We start from the raw sequence: 20,682 nt of genomic DNA on the forward strand, positions 1-20,682 counted from the left end.
GGAAATGTATAATTCCCTATGAAGTAAACAGCTCTCTGGAGAAAAAGAGATAACGTGTTAATTATAGATTTCTTATGCAATGTTTAGTTGGGACTCCAAATGGTTGAAGCGCCAGTGCAGAAAAAAAAAGTCAGCTGTGACATGGGTAAATGCATTACAGGAAGAGAGAGTTTGTTTGGCAAGGCAAAAAAATTGAATGTGAGTAGTTAGATTAACATAGGAAAGAGGAATAGCCTGACAGAAGAAGGAAGAAATATTATTGTTTAACTAGTTGTTGATGACATGGTGGAGTTGGAACATAGGCTTAAATTGAATAAGGATGGAGGCAGAAGCCAGCTGTGGCCGCTTTTAAGGATCATTCTGTCATTCATATTGATTGTCAAAGAAATTTTATATCTGAATAGCTGGATGAGGATTTGTGCTTCTCAATGCAAATCCATTGCGTTAACCACGAGAATGGGTAAATGACAGTCAAAACTAACAGAGAAAGTTTTGTGAGAGGATATGGAATTCAGACAGCAGCAATGTTGGAGGGGGCAGATGGGAAGAGTTTATTGTAAATGAGGTGCCATAATCTGCCTTGGTCAGACACAAAAAAATATGTCATATTTATGATGGCACATCAAAATTCTGGTTCAGGTACCACAAAAGAAATGACAGAAAATTGTCAGTAGTGTCAATCTACTGTCTTCATTTATTCAATGTAATTGTTCTCTGTAGCAGAGGACAGAGTCGCATATTTCATAACTACTGCCGTGAACCAGGTTTCAAACACTCCTTACCAGAATGTATAACAAGAAATAGACATGGATCAACAACAATGCTATTATTTATTTTAGTAGAAAAGATCTATACACATAACCTAGTGTTAATTATCGCTAACAATATGAACACTGATTTTCAGAAATTTGCACAAATCACATAGTCTTTTAAATTGAAAATGTCAGCAAGCAGCTCCTCTGTTTTTCTAATGATACTTCAGACAGCATACTGACATTTGCTTTTACAGTTAATTTAGTTTGTCTCCACAAATGCACACATATTTTCAGAATCATATTCGAGGATATACAGTTCCATCATCATGTTACACTGTATCATGTATTCATTTGCTGTGTTATGCATATCTTATGAATTACCAGAGGTTGCCTTGTGCTTATTGTGATCCATAAAATTATCCCATTCTTATAGCTACAGTCATCAATGCATCAGTTCATGTTGTAAAGGACTGGAAGTAGAATTTTTAAAAATATTGTGCATTTTCCAACATTTTAACTTTATTCATAAGAAACTCAATCAAATACCTTAAGTTGGTTTTCATGATGATGAAAGATGGATCTTTAGATGTGGCCATCTGTAACTTTTGGAATAACAAGTTTTGGCTTTATCATACTGTCAGTCAGATCATCTTAGTCGGTACTGGAGATTGCCTAACAAAAGTCTTTCTCTGCCTTGATCTGAGATATTTACAGTAAACAGTTAAACAGCTGTCTGTCAGTATGATTCAGGTGGTTGGTGACCATGTGACAGCACCATTGTGCAGTACTCTTGTAAACTTGCACATTCTCTTCTCTTTCTGTCTGTAAAGATTCTCAACTTCATGTGCTTTCTTTTTTCCGTCTTTTGAAAATATTACATGATAAAATATTCATGCTGTAAATGATGTATTTATTGTTGTAATTGTGTTTCTTTTGTCTCTCTTTAAATGTCTTTGGCCACAAATATTAGCTGTGTTCTGCTATCTACTAACATCCTTTTCGTCTTTGGTTATTAACTTGACACTTACTAGGTTTACACATGAAAGACCCAGAATCAGACATTATGAACTATGAGTTTCAGAGTGATATTTTGCAGTGGTATGAAAAATTTCCTTTGTCTCTGTCCATTTGCATCTGAGTTTACAGTATAAGAAAAATTTGCAATGCAAGGAAGATATAGATTATGGCTGCCACATTGTATTAGGTAGTATTATTTCATTTAAAATGATAGGGGTGACATAATTGTCATAGTATTTTATTATATGCTCCTTTAATAGGTTTTGTTTCAGAAAACAATTTAGGGAGTGGAACTACATTACCAAAAGAAAAGACTGTATCATTTTGTAATGCGAAACACAAAGAGCAAATTTTATTTATTTATTTATGGCTGAAATAATGACACAGTTAACCAATTTCTTGGTGACTTTCTCAACAAAATCCTCTACACTTGTTGGCAATGAAAGCCATGCAAACTACACACCTTTAATTTTGAGGGTGTTGTGTAATAAACAGAAAGCTTCACTGTCAGTAAAGTTACACATTTGGTTTTTGATAAGAACGTGTCACAACTCCATGAGCAACACAGCTCCAATTGCCTTTTCTTTTTTGAGTCTAAATTCTGAAATTGTTGGTGGTATGTTATATGTTTAACACTGTGAGAGAGTCCATATACCTGCTTGAAAATGTTTATGCTATCAAAAGAGAAATGCACTTGAGAAAACTGCAAAATTACAGGGAGAGAGAATGGCAAAATTCCAAGTGCTGCCAATAGACACATTTAAAAATATAAAAACTATTGCACAGATACACTCCTGGAAATGGAAAAAAGAACACATTGACACCGGTTTGTCAGACCCACCATACTTGCTCCGGACACTGCGAGAGGGCTGTACAAGCATTGATCACACTCACGGCACTGCGGACACACCAGGAACCGCGGCGTTGGCCGTCGAATGGCGCTAGCTGCGCAGCATTTGTGCACTGCCGCCGTCAGTGTCAGCCAGTTTGCCGTGGCATACGGAGCTCCATCGCAGTCTTTAACACTGGTAGCATGCCGCGACAGCGTGGACGTGAACCGTATGTGCAGTTGACGGACTTTGAGCGAGGGCGTATAGTGGGCATGCGGGAGGCCAGGTGGACGTACCGCCAAATTGCTCAACACGTGGGGCGTGAGGTCTCCACAGTACATCGATGTTGTCGCCAGTGGTCGGTGGAAGGTGCACGTGCCCGTCAACATGGGACCGGACCGCAGCGACGCACGGATGCACGCCAAGACCGTAGGATCCTACGCAGTGCCGTAGTGGACCGCACTGCCACTTCCCAGCAAATTAGGGACACTGTTGCACCTGGGGTACCGGCGAGGACCATTCGCAACCGTCTCCATGAAGCTGGGCTACGGTCCCGCACACCGTTAGGCCGTCTTCCGCTCATGCCCCAACATCGTGCAGCCCGCCTCCAGTGGTGTCGCGACAGGCGTGAATGGAGGGACGAATGGAGACGTGTCGTCTTCAGCGATGAGAGTCGCTTTGCCTTGGTGCCAGTGATGGTCGTATGCGTGTTTGGCGCCGTGCAGGTGAGCGCCACAATCAGGACTGCATACGATCGAGGCACACAGGGCCAACACCCGGCATCATGGTGTGGGGAGCGATCTCCTACACTGGCCGTACACATCTGGTGATCGTCGAGGGGACACTGAATAGTGCACGGTACATCCAAACCGTCATCGAACCCATCGTTCTACCATTCCTAGACCGGCAAGGGAACTTGCTGTTCCAACAGGACAATGCACGTCCGCATGTATCCCGTGCCACCCAACGTGCTCTAGAAGGTGTAAGTCAACTACCCTGGCCAGCAAGATCTCCAGATCTGTCCCCCCATTGAGCATGTTTGGGACTGGATGAAGCGTCGTCTCATGCGGGCTGCACGTCCAGCATGAACGCTGGTCCAACTGATGCGGCAGGTGGAAATGGCATGGCAAGCCGTTCCATAGGACTACATCTAGCATCTCTATGATCGTCTCCATGGGAGAATAGCAGCCTGCATTGCTGCGAAAGGTGGATATACACTGTACTAGTGCCGACATTGTGCATGCTCTGTTGCCTGTGTCTATGTGCCTGTGGTTCTGTCAGTGTGATCATGTGATGTATCTGACCCCAGGAATGTGTCAATAAAGTTTCCCCTTCCTGGGACAATGAATTCACGGTGTTCTTATTTCAGTTTCCAGGAGTGTATGAATGGCTAGTTTCTTCCCTAGGGAAGAAAGATTTGAAGGTTGAGGAAGACTGGGAGGAATCCCAGTTTGGGACACAACCATCCTCCTCTGTACTAAGGACTTGAGCTTGAATGTAGGTGTACACAAAACCACAATATTCCCAAAAGACACAACTGTACTCCTCAAAGGGGAGAACACAGAGGCTGTTCAAAAATCTGTGAACTTGGCTACTGAACAGCTCAGCAGCTAGGCTACAATCAGCAGATTAACAATCAACACGGAAAAGACAGTTTCCATGAACTTTCACTCCATGCAAAATGCAAATCCCTCTCAATCACTTTTATCAGTAAATAACCACCCAATAGTTACTAAGAGTGTATTCAAATTCCTGGGCCTGTGAGTACAAGGTAACCTTAAATGGAATAAACATACTTGAAAGGTAAGTACCAGATATTTAAAAGGTAAGTACTTGCCGCTATGCACTGAGTGTTCTGAAATAATATGCTAGCCAGAAAACAGTTTGATTACACACTATGCGTACACATAGGCTTACCTAAAATATAGTCTGATATTCTGAGGAAATTCTACAACTGCCCTGAGCACTTTTAGAATCCACAGGAGACCATGATGATCATTAATGGGAGTGAACCTAGAGTCCTGCTAACCCATCTTCAGGAAGTTGGAGATCCTAACACTGGCTTGTCTATTATATATTCTCAAGACTGTAAAATTTTTAAAAACTACATGGTGCCAACTGAATCCAGACTCAAGAAAAATAGTGAAACACATAAACATGACACCATAATAAACTCAAATCTGCATGTGTTACAAGCAAACAGCCAACTTTGTCAAAATGGAGCATTCCACATGGACCTCCAGCTGTTCAACAAGTTTCTCATGTACCTGAAGTCTATTGAAGAAAATATTCAATTTAGTGAAGCTGTGAAGTCTTAGTTACTGTTTCACTGTTTTTACCCTCTAAAAGAATACCTAGAAAAGTAATCTTGCTGGTTATACTTAAGTGCAAACCAAGAACTATTCAGTGAAGCTAACTAATCTGACCTTTTACCATAGGCCAGCATGGCCTTGCTATGCTGGTACTGCAAATAGCCATAATTTTTTCGCAAGGACATGCAGCTCTTAACAAGTGTAGAGAGCTGCATCAAACCAATTTCTGGACTGAGGACCACTACAACAATAGCTTTTCTACCATAATCTATCCATAACATATGTCAACAGTGTTAACAAATTCTGTCTCACATCTGTAACACACTGTGTACTTTCAGTCACATGGATTGCTTAAATAAATATATGCAAGGGGAAGCAAAGATGAAAGAGGAGGCAACATGGGCTGTAGGAGGTCAAAGAAAACAGAATGGTAAGTGCTAAGCCCACTTCAGTACAGAGATGGTAGAAGTAAATAAGGGTTAAGAGGAAAATAAGACTGGGAGGAAAGCGAAAATTCAGACACAAAAAAAAGGAGGTGCGAGTGAGTGAGTGAGTGTGTGTGTGTTTGTGTGTGTGTGTGTGAGAGAGAGAGAGAGAGAGAGATTCAGATTTAAAGTTGGGGATATAAAGTACCAACGGGGAGGCTCCTGGTATTAGAGGTCAAGTACAAGATGGTGGTGGAATGTGAGAATATGTTGGAGGGCGAGTTTTGATCTAATGAGTTCATGAGAACTAATTCTGGCCCATGTGGTATATAATAATGAAATATGCTCAGCATCTGGTACAGGGTGTTTCCAGGGTGGATAGACCTATGTCCATTTTTTAATGCAGGCTAGCTTCTTCTCCTCCCATGAACCATGGACCTTACTATGGCAGGTCGATGTACGGCACAGATAGCTGTACTGTGTGCAGTACCACAATGGAAGGGTAGGTGTTGAGAGGCCAGATAGACATATAGTCCCAGAAGAGGGGCAGCAGCCTTAAGTTGCAGGGACAACAAACTGATCTGACCTTGTAACATCAGCCGACATTGCCTTGATGTTCTGATACTGCAAACAGCTGAAAACAAGAGGAAACAAAACAGCCATTATTTTTTCTGAGGGCATACAGCACTACTTAATGCATAGAGAGCTGCATAAAACCTGTTTCTTGACTGAAGACCACAACAACAACAGCTTTTTGTACTTTTAAATATATCTGTCAATAGTGCTTGAAATTGTGTTTTGTGAAGCTTAGAAATGACTGGCCACTCTGTATCCCTGTAACTTTGCTTATTAAGTTTTCTCCTTCCTGTAAGCTGGTTGAAATTGTTTCATTATAGCTGCTCTTAATGTCTTTGTGTATATTTGCTCTGCATTTATTATAATAACAGTATGATGTTTGTTTTCAGTTATAAACCATAATTACATGTGGGAAACAGCATTAAACTCTTCATGAGTGAATTTTATATATACAGGAGATGATCAATATACCCTGAAGAGCCAAAGAAACTGGTAGACCTGCCTAATATCGTGAGGAGCCTGAACTCAACTAATGTCTGAAGTAGTGCTGGAGGGAATTGACACAATGAATCCTGCAGGGCTGTCCATAAATCTCTGAATATGAGGGGTTGGAGATCTCTTCTGAACAGCACATTGCAAGGCATCCCAGATATTCTCAATAATGTTCATATCTGGGGAGTTTGGTGGCCAGCAGAAATGTTTAAACTCAGAAGAGAGTGTTCCTGGAGCCACTCTGTAGCAATTCGGGCTGTGTGAGATGTCGCATTGTCCTCCTGGAATTGCCCAATTCTTTTGGAATGTACAACAGATATGAATTGATGAATGTGATGAGACAGCATTTTCTTCTTTTAAATATGTCTGTCAATAGTGCTTGAAATTATGCTTTATGAAGTTTAGAAATGACTGGCCACCCTGTATCCTTGCAACTTCGATTCTTAAATTTTCTCCTTCCTGTAAGCTGGTTGGAATTGTGATGATAAGACAGGATGCTTACATATGTTTCACTTGTCAGGGTCGTATCTAGACATATCAGGGATCCCATATAATTCCATGTTCTCAAGCATCACATCTTTAGAGAGCATCCGCCAGCTCGAACAGTTTCCTGCTGACATGCAGGGTCCATGGAATTACAAGGTTGTCTCCATAACCCTATGTGTCCATTCGCTTGATAAAATATGAAGTGAGACTCATCCGACCAGGCAACATGTTTCCAGTCATCAACAGCCGGCCGGAGTGGCCATGCGGTTCTAGGTGCTACAGTCTGGAGCCGTGCGACTGCTACGGGTCGCAGATTCGAATCTTGCCTCGGGCATGGATGTGTGTGATGTCCTTAGGTTGGTTAGGTTTAAGTAGTTCTAAGTTCTAGGCAACTGATGATCTCAGAAATTAAGTCTCGTAGTGCTCAGAGCCATTTTCCAGTCACCAACAGTCCAATGTCGGTGTAAAGCTTTGCGTAGGGCAATCATCAAGGGTACGCAAGAGAGCCTTCAGCTCCAAAAGCCCGTATCGATGATGTTGGTTTGCATGCTGACATTTGTTGATGACACAGCAATGAAATCTACAGCAATTTATGGAAGGGTTGCACTTCTGTCAGACTGAACAATTCTCTTCAATCATTGTTGGTCTTGTTCATGCAGGATCTTCTTCCAGCTGCAGCAATGTTGGACATTTGATGTTTTACCAGATTCCTGATATTCACGTACACTTGCAGGATGGTTATATGGGAAAATCCCCACTGCATTGCTACCTTGGAGATGCTGTGTCACATCACTCATGCGCCGACTACAACATGATGTTCAAACTTACTTAAATCTTGATAACCTGCCTTTGTAGCAGCAGTAACCAATCTAACAACTGCGCCATACACTCGTTGTTTTATATAGGTGTTGCCAACAGCAGTGCCCTATTCTGCCTGTTAACATATCTCTGTATTGGAATACACATACCTATATCGGTTTCTTTGGTGCTTCAGTGTACTTGGCATGGAAGAGGTGGTGCAAAAGTATTGTGTAATACCTTATAAAACTAAAAGATGGATACAAATTTGACTTCATGTGAAGAATTTAGTCTGAAGACAGCAAACTACATTAGAAGTACTAGTGAGCATTCCCTTTAATTATTTATCATTGTGAAATTTGCAGGTGATTAATGATTCTTGATTACCACATACCAGAATGAACTTCCTGAAGCAAATAATGACCTATTCATAGGAAAGAGTACTATGTCTGTTCATTGTTTAGTGTTTTAGTGACTTTTTAATTGGATTAATAAAATCAAATTTGCCTGGAAACTGGGTATTTTAGCCATCTTGTAGTACAATACTGTGTATTGTTCTGCAGTAGTTATAGTACTTAATTTCTGTCCCAGTTACATATTATTTTAGTATGTCAGGACATCTTTGACACTGATACTGCTTTTTTGCTGGATAGTAAATGAGTACTCAAAATTTCATTGATTCCTCCATTATGTATTGTGCTTGGACATTCCAAAGATAATGCTCTTCCCACAAATCTCTTTGTTTTGGGGAATTGGGAATGTTGTTTTGACTACTCCATGAGAACAAGAACCGTTATTTCCTTGCAAATGCCCATTATTTATTGCATACTACCCCCAAAACCTTTTGCTTGCTTTTGAGAACTGACATTTAATTACAAACATTTTAACATTTTGTTCCCTGAAGATCATCATCATTGTTACAGTGCTAAACAAAATTGAGAATCTGAGATTTCACCATACAACATGTAACTTTTAGGGTAATATATGCCTTTCACATGGATATCTCTCACCTGATGCTGCCTCAAAATTTATAGTTTCATGAATCAAATGAAGCTCCTTGTCATTTTGTGATGTACATGCAGTTACAAAGAAAGTTCTAAAATGTACTGTAGCAACAAAGACAGTCATAAGATGCAGGTTATTTGGAGAAATGAAATATAGACTACGACAGGGGGGAGGGGTAGGAGGGGCAAGGAAGTGAACAGAAGAGGTATGAAGAATCGGTCTAGGAGGACAGAAAAGAAGCAAAATGAGGGAGGAAGCAGAAAGTTAAACACAGAAATTTAACATGAAAATTCCTGAAGGCACACATTCTGGTGACTACAACATATTTATTGATAAACTCAAACTTTTGTTAAATCCTAGGATCTCAGCAGGCAGACCCATTCTCATGTTGAATCTCTGCACAAGTATGACATTATCTGAGCTGCTACTATTGTATCCTAAAAGTACATAATGAATCCTATTCATAAATAGATTTATTGTTGCATTCTTTTTTCGTACATATCTATTCTACAAACAAACATATCCATTAATCTAGGGCCTTATTCTGATAGTGAATAGGTAACCAGAATGGTTTTAAATGATACATTTTTTTTGACTTACCCTCACTTGAGCCCCACTTGCCCACATTTATCAGAATATCCTATTGCCAACCACCCAATTGTTTCAACACATTTAATCTCAAAAACTTTTCAACTTTCTCTACTTCCAGTTTTTTCTATGCTCCTCAATATCTAAACTCTCAACCTCCCCCCCCCCCCCCCCCTTTCTTTTCAACACTTTCAACCTTCCAGTCTTTTAAACTCTTAATCTCCACATATTTTTAACACTCTTAACCTCCCAGTCTCATTCCATCCTATAAATTTCAAGATAATGTCCCATATACAGTGATTCATACATGCCTGAGTGCTCTCTTCCATGTGATGATACTTTTGAAGGGCTGCTCAGGAGAAGGGAAAGAAGAGGTACCGGAATGCCATTTTGTGTTTCGGCCTCATATGGAGTATGCAGTTCTGTGTTGAATCCATACCAGTCGTACTTGATAGCTGATCTTGGAGAGTTGCAAAGAAGAGCTGAAAGATATATATAAAGGGGAATTTCAAGTGCTGCACCAATATGTATGACATGGTTGGTGTCCTGAAACACAGCTCATTAGCAAGTAGGGGGCAACATTTGTGATGGTAATCAGTGATACAGTTATTAGCAGAAAATCCATAGATTACTGATATTTACGTGCTACATTGAGATTTCAGTGCATTGTTCTGTATTGGAAGAAGGTGTAACATGGACTTACTTGGGGGGGGGGGGGGGGGGGTGAGGGGGGGGGGGTTGTGGTTTGGAGTGGTGACCTAGGTAGTAATTGTAAAATAAATATGTTTCTGGAGAACTAGGTAGTAATTGTAAAACAAATATGCTTCACTACAGAAAGCATTATGCAGATTCACTGTTACTAGAAAGATTTAGAGTGAGAGAAACAGTTTGCACATTGCAATGTGTCAAACAAAACTGTTTTTTAAGTTGGTGTGATTGGTACAGAGGTTCCATTGGATTTTCATATTATTTGTTTCATACCACAACTGAAAATCCTGACTGGACTAGAAACAAAAGTATAAATAAAGACAGCCATTCGTCATATAGTGGGAATGTTGAGCAGTAGTTGAGAAACATATGCTCCTCCCCCTCCCTTGCTACCAATCCAAGTGTGCACCCATTTCCCTCCCTCCACCTCCCCACAGCCATGATTACTAGTCTCAGGTCCTTGGGCCAATTTTCAGATCCACTGAAAAAGTCACACAGCAAAGTAAAATGACTGAAGTTAAAGGGAAGAGGAATACAATTATATTTCTATAGCACCTAACTTCCATATACTTAAGAATCTTCAGACCCACTAAAAAAGTTTGTTAGAAAGTAGCCTGTTAAATCTTCATATATGAAGGAATGCAGTTGTCTTCTTCTTCACAGTCTTTAGTCCTGTTACCAAGGATTTTTTTTCTCAGTAAGTGTAAAGTGGGGCACCGTGGCTTGGAAGCAGGAACTATTTGCAGAAATCTGTGAGATCTGTGACAGTAAAATAAACAATACATTAAGCTCAGCTTCCTGTTCATGTGTCTGTTTACTGCTCAACCCTTCCACAGTATGATGAGTGGTTGTCTTTATACAGACAACTGTTATCTGATATTGGTTGAGAAGGGTTAAAACATCACTGCAACTTTACATAACATATAATAATATTAAAATTGTACAAAGCATTCTTTACTTAGTTTTCTGAGAGCTACATCAATGAAATGTAAATCTCTTATGTGACAAAACTGCAGAAAAGTTGACACAAATATTAAAATTCCCTTCTACCCTCATGTCACACATTTAAGTTTCCGAAAACATTTTGCTTCTTTCACATAAATATGATTTTTTGTCATTGCTGCACCCTTTATTTTTGTGTGTTTTGCATTGCTGCTGTCTCTTCCATTGTTTTGCTTTTTGTCACCAGTCATCAATTCCAAACCATTGCTGTATACTTCTTTTATTTGTATTTGTAATCTTTCTCACTTAATTATGCATCATATTACTATAACATTTTAAGAAAGCCTTCACTTACAAGACTAACAGCTCCTTTCTGATTCCAGCACTTTTATGACATACTCTTTATGTGATTTCTGTGGAACCTTCAATAAACATGTATAATGCATATGTTGAAAAGTGTGTAATAAAATATTTTTCACTTTGAGTTCCATCTTAGTATTTGGTGCAATGTTTAATAAAATATCTTGACAGCATGACTCAAGTTTGTGGACAGGTAGGTATGGTACCTCAGTTGCAAAAAGTCTGTGTTCCAGGTGATTGATATTGGTAACATACTTTCTGACGTTATTATCACCTTCTGAATGGCACTGCCACATCACTGTTTTGTATTGAACTGACAGTGGGGATTAGCTCAGAGTGGTTTCTACAGCTGCCCTCATATGCTGAAATACAAGAGCTACCTTATTCTGCATTGAATAAGGATGACAAGTACAACAGTGTGAGTCAAACAGGCACTGGTCTGCTTACCCAGCTTTGAGCGCCTCCCTTTGTTTATGGCTGCTTGTCCAATCAGGAACAGAAATGCACAGAGATAAATGCTTAACAGATCACATTTTTTAATACAAACAAAGAAACATTAAGGTTAATTCTCCATTACAGATTACTGTTGCCTTCTCTGTAGAAACCATTAACTGCTAACACTATACTGCACTAGTTCATAGCAGGCAATATTTACTTCTCTGTCTCAGCCACATCGTGCCTCTCAGTGTACACATCTACTTTGGAGGACACTAATTGCCCATAACCAATTAAAATGTTCTGTGGTAGATCACACTATTTGCAACCCATACTGTGATGCTGGACCAAGCATCTGGGGTGTGTTTTATTTTCATACATGATGCAGCAACAAACTTAATGGTTATGAACTGGAATGTTTTTAATCATGATACCTGGCAAATGACACTCCATATTTCCAGTATACTAATTTACTCAAATTTTGAAGTTCCAGTCAACACTTTTGATCATAGTGATGGGTATATGGGCTATCGCTTGCCGAATAGTCTCTAAATGTGCAAATGTCCTCGAACAGTCAATATAAACAATAGAGTTTAAATATAGCCATTAAAAAAATAAAAAGGGGCTAAATTGGGCAAGCATGCCGAGCACAGAAAATATCCCCGTGCGGTGACCAGACGTGTGGAGAATGTTCCATGCAAATTGAGAATCCTGTGTGTGCTGTGGCCTTGTCTTGTTGAAATCACACATCCTCAACATTATTTTTTTTATTTTGAGACTGAAGCAAAAAGTTCTCAATCATACTGACAAATTGCTGAGAATTCACAGCAAGTGCATACTCCTTTTCCTCAAAAAAGTAAAGACCAGTTATCACTGTTCTTGACAATGCACACAAACAAAAGTTACACATTCTTAATAAAGAGGTCTCTAATGTATTTCTCTGGGATTGCTAGAACTGCAGCAGTGTACATTTTGTTTGCTCATGCATTCAGACAGAGAAAAGTGAACGTCATCACTAAAGAACGGCATTGCGTCATTAGGCAACTTTTCAAACAAATCTTCACATGCATTCTGCCGAGCAACAAAGTTGCATTTGCTGAGTTCTTATACCACAGAAACTTATATTCGTAGAAATTAGGTTACCACGGAGAATTCATCTCAAGTGGAAGGACAACTGTAGATCGGGGAAAAGGTATTTTTTTTGTAATCTCACAGGCACTGGAAACTCCATTCTTCTTCTTTGCACATTTATAGTTACTCTGAAGTTGTCCATCCATGAAACAAATGATCACTAGCCATGAACAGGACTTGGGGTAGGAATACTGAAGTGTGCTCTAAATGTACAATGCTTGGCATGGCAAAAATGGACCAGCAGGTAAAGAAGTAGCTGTTTACCACAAAGTGTTGCCCTTTCAGTCAGTGGAGTGTTGTTACTGAGGTAGATGGCAGACAAACTTCTCAATCCAGAACTTCATTTGAGGCCCTTAACCTACCACTCCTACCTTCACAGTGACCAATTCAAATCAGTGTGTTTCATTGCCACACCCTGTATTGTATCTCACATAATCCTGTGTTATAATTTCTGCTGCCAGGTGCAGCAAACTCGTCAAATGGTCTGACACATCTAGTTCTACATTATTACATTTTGAGTAACACCTTTCTGGATCACACAATCAGTTTTTGTATCATAAGGAGGACGAGGGTGAAGTGAACGTTATATAATAACAGCAAAGTTTAAGATATAAAGAATATTATTGGCAAGTAAAATGGAAAACAATAGAGTATAAAACCAAATAGGGCACAGAGAAATAAATTCTTTAATAAAACTGAAAAAGGATAGAATGGACAATATAAAAAACAGAAATGGAGAATATCAAGATTGGAGAAGCCACTAGTGGAAATACGTACAAATCTGACTGGTATCATCAAATAACTGCCAGTAGTAAATTATTGAACAACAATGGAAATAACAACTTGATTGATTATGCCCTTTAAATAATCTCTTGCCTAGGGATGCAAGGATATTTTCAGGTTTCTGGACTTCCATTTTTTCAACCACAATATTTTGACAATTTTCTTAGTTGTTATTGTCAGCTGTTGACCACAAATTTCAGTACTCCCTGTTTGGACTGTCTGTGCCTCCCTAGCGATTGTCCTTTGATGCCATTAAACAATAAAACAATCTCACAATAATTTAAGACCAGCCAAAAGGCTATGTCCTATTGTAAGAAAGTTATAAGTAAGGAAAGTAGGCAGCTATTTTCACTACAGAAAACCTTAAAAGATACTTACTTATGAGTAGAAAGAGAGAGCATTGATATGTTTTTAAAGCAGTTGAAGCAAATTGAGCACTGGATCCCACACTTTACTTAAAGTAAAGTTTCTCTTCCTGTTAACCATAACTGTTATCTTAATTGCATCTTTTATTATACGCTGTCAGAATTTGGGAATGATATTAAAAGGTGTTCTAAATCACTTCATTGAAGCATTTTTTTTCCAAAATTAATAGAACAGACCTTTTCCTGCCACATATATTGTGTCCAAGAAGTCCTCGTAGCCCTCTTGGCTTTGTGCTATTGGGAAAATAAACAGTTGTTCTATTCATGTCCCTACTTCGAAGCTGCTGAGAAGCATTGCTGTCATTATTGTACATTTTTTTCCCAGTATTGCATTATTTTAGTTCTGAAACCATGGCTGATGTGAGCACACACACATTGACACTATAGAGGATCAATTAATGGCACATGTGTTGGGGCACTAACTTCTGCAGTCAGGACAAACAATGCAGAAATAATGAGTATATTCAGAGATTGCTCTAACAAGTCCCCACCTTGTAAAGCATGCCTGCATGATTGGGAGAAACATACTTTTGTTGCAAGCCGTATCAACTACAGGCTGCATAGCGAATGTAAGAAAATGGGAGGGGAATCATATGCTGCCATTCACCCATTCAATGAAATCCATTCAGAAAGAGCATCTGAACTTCAGGTACTTGAATGGTTAGTGTTCATCAAAGACAGGTGATAGTATCAGCGGTGCCACAGGTTAGTGAGAGCAGTAATATGTGACTGTTTACTGATGATGCTGCAGTGTATGGCAAAATGTGATCATTGAGTGACTAGGAGGGTACAGGATCATTTGGACTTAATTTATGTTTGGTGTGATGAGTGAGTGCTTGCCATAAACGTAGAAAATTATAAGTTGATGCATATAAGTAGGAAAAAAAAAATCCTGTAATTTCCTAATACACTCTTAGTGGTGTGCTGCATACCACAGTCTTATTGAATAAATATTGAGGTGTAATGCTACAAAGCAATATGAAATGGAATGAGCACATAAGGTCACAAATAGTGAAAGCAAATGGTCAACTTTGGTTTATTCAGTGAATTCTAAGAAAATGTCACTCATCTATAAAGGAAATGGTGAAAATATCCCTAGTGCAACCCATTCTCCCATTCTTCAATACTGCTTGAGCCTTATGATAACTAGGATGCATTAAAGGAAGACATTGAAGCAATTCAGCCACATGCTACTAGAGTTGTTACCAGTAGCTTTGATCAGTCCGCGAGTATTTATGGAAATGCTTCTTAAACTCAAATGTGAATCTTTGGAGGGAAGATAACAATATTTTTGTGAAACACTACTGAGAAAATGTGGAGAACTGGGATTTGAAGCTGACTGCAGAATGAGTCTACTACCACCAATGTACATTTTGCATAAGGACTAGGAGGATAAGATAGGAGAAATCAGGGCTCATACAGAGACATATAGACAATAATTTTTCCCTCGCTCTATTTTCAGGTCAAACAGGAAAGGAAACAACTAGTGGTGGTGCAGGGTACCCTCTGCAATGACCATATTGTGACTTGCGAAGTATGTATGTGGATGTTAGTATATGGGATGGGATGTCACCACGATAGCTGATGAGACTATATTTTGTCTGAAGGGTACACAAATGTAAATTCTTATTTGGATGTGCTGCAAATAGAGTTAATCAGCTCAAGGACAAGGGAAAAAATGGATTATATGTGGTTACTGCTGCATGGAACTCTAGCAGACTTATGGAAAAGGTATGCGAGTTGTTGAGGAACACTTTCAAGACAACTGGATTGGGGGTGGTTCAGCAGTGTTTCCATTACTAGAGAAATGGAAATCATGAAATCCAGACTTTACTATGCAAGATCACTCATTATGGCAAATCATCAAGCTCGATATTGCTAAGTGTTGGTACAAGACTAATGAAGAAATGCACACAAGTGTTGCGGAAACCTTTCAAGACGCTCCCCAACATGTCAAGGAGGGTGTGGAGCAACATAAATCTCTGTGTAAGGCATTATGGCGCACATACAGACCTACATCTACGTCTGGCAGAGGGTACTATGTATACCATGGTCACTGCCTCCTTTTCATGTTCCAAGTGCATATTTCTATAGCATCTAACTTCCATATACTTAAGAATCTTCAGACGCACTAAAAAAGTTTGTTAGAACCATGAGGAAAACAATTGCTGTTAAGCCTCTGCATGGACTTGAATCTCTCTGACTTTATTGTGAGATATACATAGGAGGAAGCAAAATCTACTTGATGCATAGTATTTTATATGTAAGCCCTCTGATATGTTGTCGTTGTGGTTTTCAGTCTGAAGACTGATTTGATGCAGCTCTCAACAGTTATCTATTCTGTGCAAGCCTCTTCATCTCTGCGTAATTACTGCAACATACATCTATTTGAATCTGCTTACCATGTTCATCTCTTGACTCCCTCCACAGTTTTTACCTCTCACACTTCCTTCCAGTACCAAACTGAGGATTCCTTCATGACTCAGGACATGTCCTATCAACTGTTTCTTTTAGTCAATCTCCACCATAAGTTTCTTTTCTCCTTAATTCATAAGTAATTCGTCATCATTCATTTTCTTTCATTTACTGAACTAATGTTCAGCAGTCTTCAGTATCACATCTCAGAAGTTTCTAGTCTCTTCTTGCCTGAACTGTTTTTTGTCATCATTTCAGTTCTGTAGAAGACTACACTACAGACAAATGTCTTCAAAAAAACTTTCTAACACTTAAGTTTGTATTTGGTGTTAACAAATTACTCATTTTCAGGAATGCTTTCCTTGCCACTGCCATTATACGTTTGCATTCTCTCTGCCTTTGCATTATCTCTGCCTTTGCATTCTCTCTGCATTGACTATGATAAGTTATATTGCTGTTCAAAACCAAAACTGATCAACAACATATACGACTAGTAAAGTTTCACCCCGATGCCCAAAAATTGAAATGTGTTGTAATAAAATGGAACTCACAGCTATCATTCAAATAGTATGTTTTCAGTTGCTAGAAAGAAACCAATTAGAAACTATGCCCACATTTGTAAATTTAAATGTTTTCCTATTTTACTAAATTTCTACCCTGAAGCTGATCAATCATTACACAGCACTACTTCAAATGAGAGAAATTTCTTCTTCATTAAGACACTTTTTCAAAAGCAGTTGTAAATTACTGCACAGTGCGTCAAAATTTCATGGATGTCATCTTCAAATATGGAAAGCTACCACCAATTCCATTTTTTTAATTTTTTTTAAAGAAGTAAATGTTAGTCATTCCTTTGCTTATAAACATCAAGCCTCTGCCCCACCCAAGCCCTATCCTGGGATTTATATATAAAGAAAAGAGAAACCTGCCCCAAAATGTGTTCCTAGATCTGCCACTGCAAGTAATTCTTGACTGAAATTCGGTGCAGTTAGTGTAAAATTGTCTTGGAAGATCGATTGCAACAGAGAAATAAGAGTGTTGTTTGATTCAATCAGTTTGTGAAAAGATTAAAAATATCAAAATGACATACACACAACCATAGATTTTAACTACTTCCTTTCCAGCAAAGGTAAGAACAACTCTGCTACAATAATATTGCACTGCGGTCATATTATTGTTGAAGCAAAAATTTTGTGCTTCTTTAATTTTTTGTTATATTATTAAGCATCAAAGAGAAACTACACTCAATGTTGTTCTTTTTTATTCTGTACTGAGATCAAGTTTCTATCACCACTTTACAGCTTTCATCCCTGATGTTTTTGACACTAGAAACAATAATAAGTTTCATCATGTGCATTTTCTATGTCAATTGAACTCGAATGGGGTGTAAATATGATATCATCACATACACCTCCAGCCTCAGCAAATGGCATTAGTCATGGTTCCCCCCTTTCTTGGAAAAACATTTTCAAAGATAATGCACTTTGTAGCCTTTGGCTGTGCGTACTCCATGAGTGTGAAGAGTTGTCTAGAAATGCACTGCAGCATTTGATGCCTTTTCCTACCACTTACTTACGTGAGCAGACCTTTTCTGCTCTTTTCAGTATTAAAACCTTAAAGCTAAATCATCTTAATGTGGAACTGGACCTAAGATTGATGGTGACAAATTGACAAAACATATTTCAGATTTCAGCAGAATTATGGAAAAACACAAGGAATTTCATTTCTCACATTAGTGACCCCACATATGAGAATAATTTTTATAAAGTGGATTTCCTTTTAAAAGAACTGTTGATTTTCAGTTACTATACTTGCTGTGCTGTATTACAGTATTATCTGTATTGCTGTACTGTATTCCATTATTATCTGTATTACTATACTGTTAGATTCAATTGTCATTCCCTGCACCATGCATCAGTTCGTTGCACATCCTCCTGCATTTCAGTACAATTTTCCATTGTTACAACCTCTCAACATACCACAGCATCATCCGCAAAAAGTCTCAGTGAACTTCCAATATTATCCACAAAGTAATTTATGTATATTGTGAATAGCAATGGTCCTACGACACTCCCCTGCAGCACACCTGAAACCACTCGTACTTCGGAAGACCTCTCCATTGAGAATGACATGCTGCATTCTGTTATCTAGGAACTCTTCAATCCAATCACACAATTGGTCTGATAGTCCATATGCTCTTACTTTGTTCATTAAACGACTGTGGGGAACTGTATCGAACGCCTTGCGGAAGTCAAGAAACACGGCATCTACCGGCCCTCTGAGTCTCGTGGATGAATAGCGCAAGCTGGGTTTCACATGATCGTCTTTTTAGAAACCCATGCTGATTCCTACAGAGTAGATTTCTAGTCTCCAGAAAAGTCAGTATACTCGAACATAATACGTTTCCAAAATTCTACAACTGATCGACGTTAGAGATATAGGTCTATAGTTCTGCACATCTGTTCGACGTCCTTTCTTGAAAACAGGGATGACCTGTGCCCTTTTCCAATCCTTTGGAATGCTACACTCTTCTAGAGACCTACGGTACTTCGCTGCAAGAAGGGGGGCAAGTTCCTTCGCGTACTCTGTGTGAAATCAAACTGGAATCACATCAGGTCCAGCGGCCTTTCCTCTTTTGAGCGATTTTAATTGTTTCTCTATCCCTCTGTCATCTATTTCGATATCTACCATTTTGTCATCTGTGCAACAATCTAGAGAGGGAACTACAGTGCAGTCTTCCTCTGTGATACATCTTTGGAAAAAGACATTTAGTATTTCGGCCTTTAGTCTGTCATCCTCTGTTTCATTACTATTTTTGTCACAAAGCGTCTCTACATTTTGTTTTGATCCACCTACCGCTTTGACATGAGACCAGAATTTGTTAGGATTTTCTGCCAAGTCAGTACGTAGAACTTTACTTTCGAATTCATTGAATGCTTCTCGCATAGCCCTACTCACACTACATTTTGCTTCGCATAATTTTTGTTTGTCTGCAAGGGTTTGGTTATGTTTATGTTTGCTGTGAAGTTCCCTTTGCTTCCGCAGCAGTTTTCTAACTCGGTTGTTGTACTACGGTGGCTCTTTTCCTTCTCTTACGATCTTGCTTGGCACATACTCATCTAATGCATATTGTACAATGGTTTTGAACTTTGTCCACTAATCCTCAACGCTATCTGTACTTGATACAAAACTTTTGTGCTGAGCCGTCAAGTACTCTGAAATCTGCTTTTTGTCACTTTTGCTAAACAGAAAAATCTTCCTACCTTTTTTAATATTTCTATTTATGGCTGAAATCATCAATGCAGTAACTGCTTTATAATCACTGATTCCCATTTCTGCATTAACTGTTTCAAATAGTTCGGGTCTGTTTGTCACCAGAAAGTCTAATATGTTAGTGCCATGAGTCGGTTCTCTGTTTAACTGCTCAAGGTAGTTTTCAGATAATGCACTTAAAAAAACGTCACTGGATTCTTTGTCCCTGCCACCCGTTATAAACATTTGAATCTTCCAGTCTATATCTGGCAAATTAAAATCTCCACCCAGAACTATAACATGGTCAGGAAATCTACTTGAAATATTTTTCAAATTTTCCTTCAGGTGCTCTGCCACAACAGCTGCTGAGACAGGGGGAGACATCCAATTACCATCTTTGAAGTACTTTGAAATCTCTGATGGAATTACAACATCACCAACAACTGAAAAGTTTTTATTTCTTATTGTTGAACTGTATCTCCCTTTCCAAACTTCTCCTTGATTTCCTTTACTGCTTGCTTAATGTACAGATTGAATAACATTATGGATAGACTAAAACACTGCTTTACCGTACTCATTTCTCGAACTACTACATCCTCTTCATACCCTTCGACTCTTATAACTGCAGTTTCTGTACAAGCATTTTATTCCTGCTGCCTTGAGAATATTAAACAGAAATACTGTGGAAGTAAGTGTGACTTTCTTTAACTTATCTACTAAGATAGTGTCAGTATTGCCTCATAGGTTTCTACATTTTTCCAGAATGCAAACTGATATTCTTTGAGGTAAGTTTCTACCAATTTTACCATTTTTTTGTTTTTCTGCAGTACTCACTTGAAGTTAATCTTACCTGTAAAGCCCTTCTACACATTCCTTCCACCTTTAAGCTCTCCCAACTTCGCTAAGTATTTGCTAGCCATCTGAGCTCTTGAAAATATTCATGCAGC

At 38.9% G+C, this 20,682-nt stretch overlaps 1 protein-coding gene across 6 annotated transcripts in view; it reads right to left on the minus strand.

The window, feature by feature from the left end:
- The window catches only part of LOC126293440 (CUGBP Elav-like family member 4), a 669,441-nt gene that overhangs the window by 39,763 nt on the left and 608,996 nt on the right, over window positions 1-20,682 (minus strand). For 4 of the 6 annotated variants that reach the window (XM_049986670.1, XM_049986672.1, XM_049986669.1 and 1 more), the window contains one exon: window positions 9,596-9,766. The exons of the other annotated variants lie outside the window; for them this stretch is intronic. In XM_049986670.1, coding sequence (XP_049842627.1) covers window positions 9,596-9,766 — 171 coding nt within the window. The remainder of the gene's footprint in view (window positions 1-9,595; window positions 9,767-20,682) is intronic. 6 annotated transcript variants of the gene reach the window in all.

The sequence above is a fragment of the Schistocerca gregaria genome, chromosome 10, assembly GCF_023897955.1.
Source record: "Schistocerca gregaria isolate iqSchGreg1 chromosome 10, iqSchGreg1.2, whole genome shotgun sequence".
Lineage (NCBI taxonomy): Eukaryota > Metazoa > Arthropoda > Insecta > Orthoptera > Acrididae > Schistocerca > Schistocerca gregaria.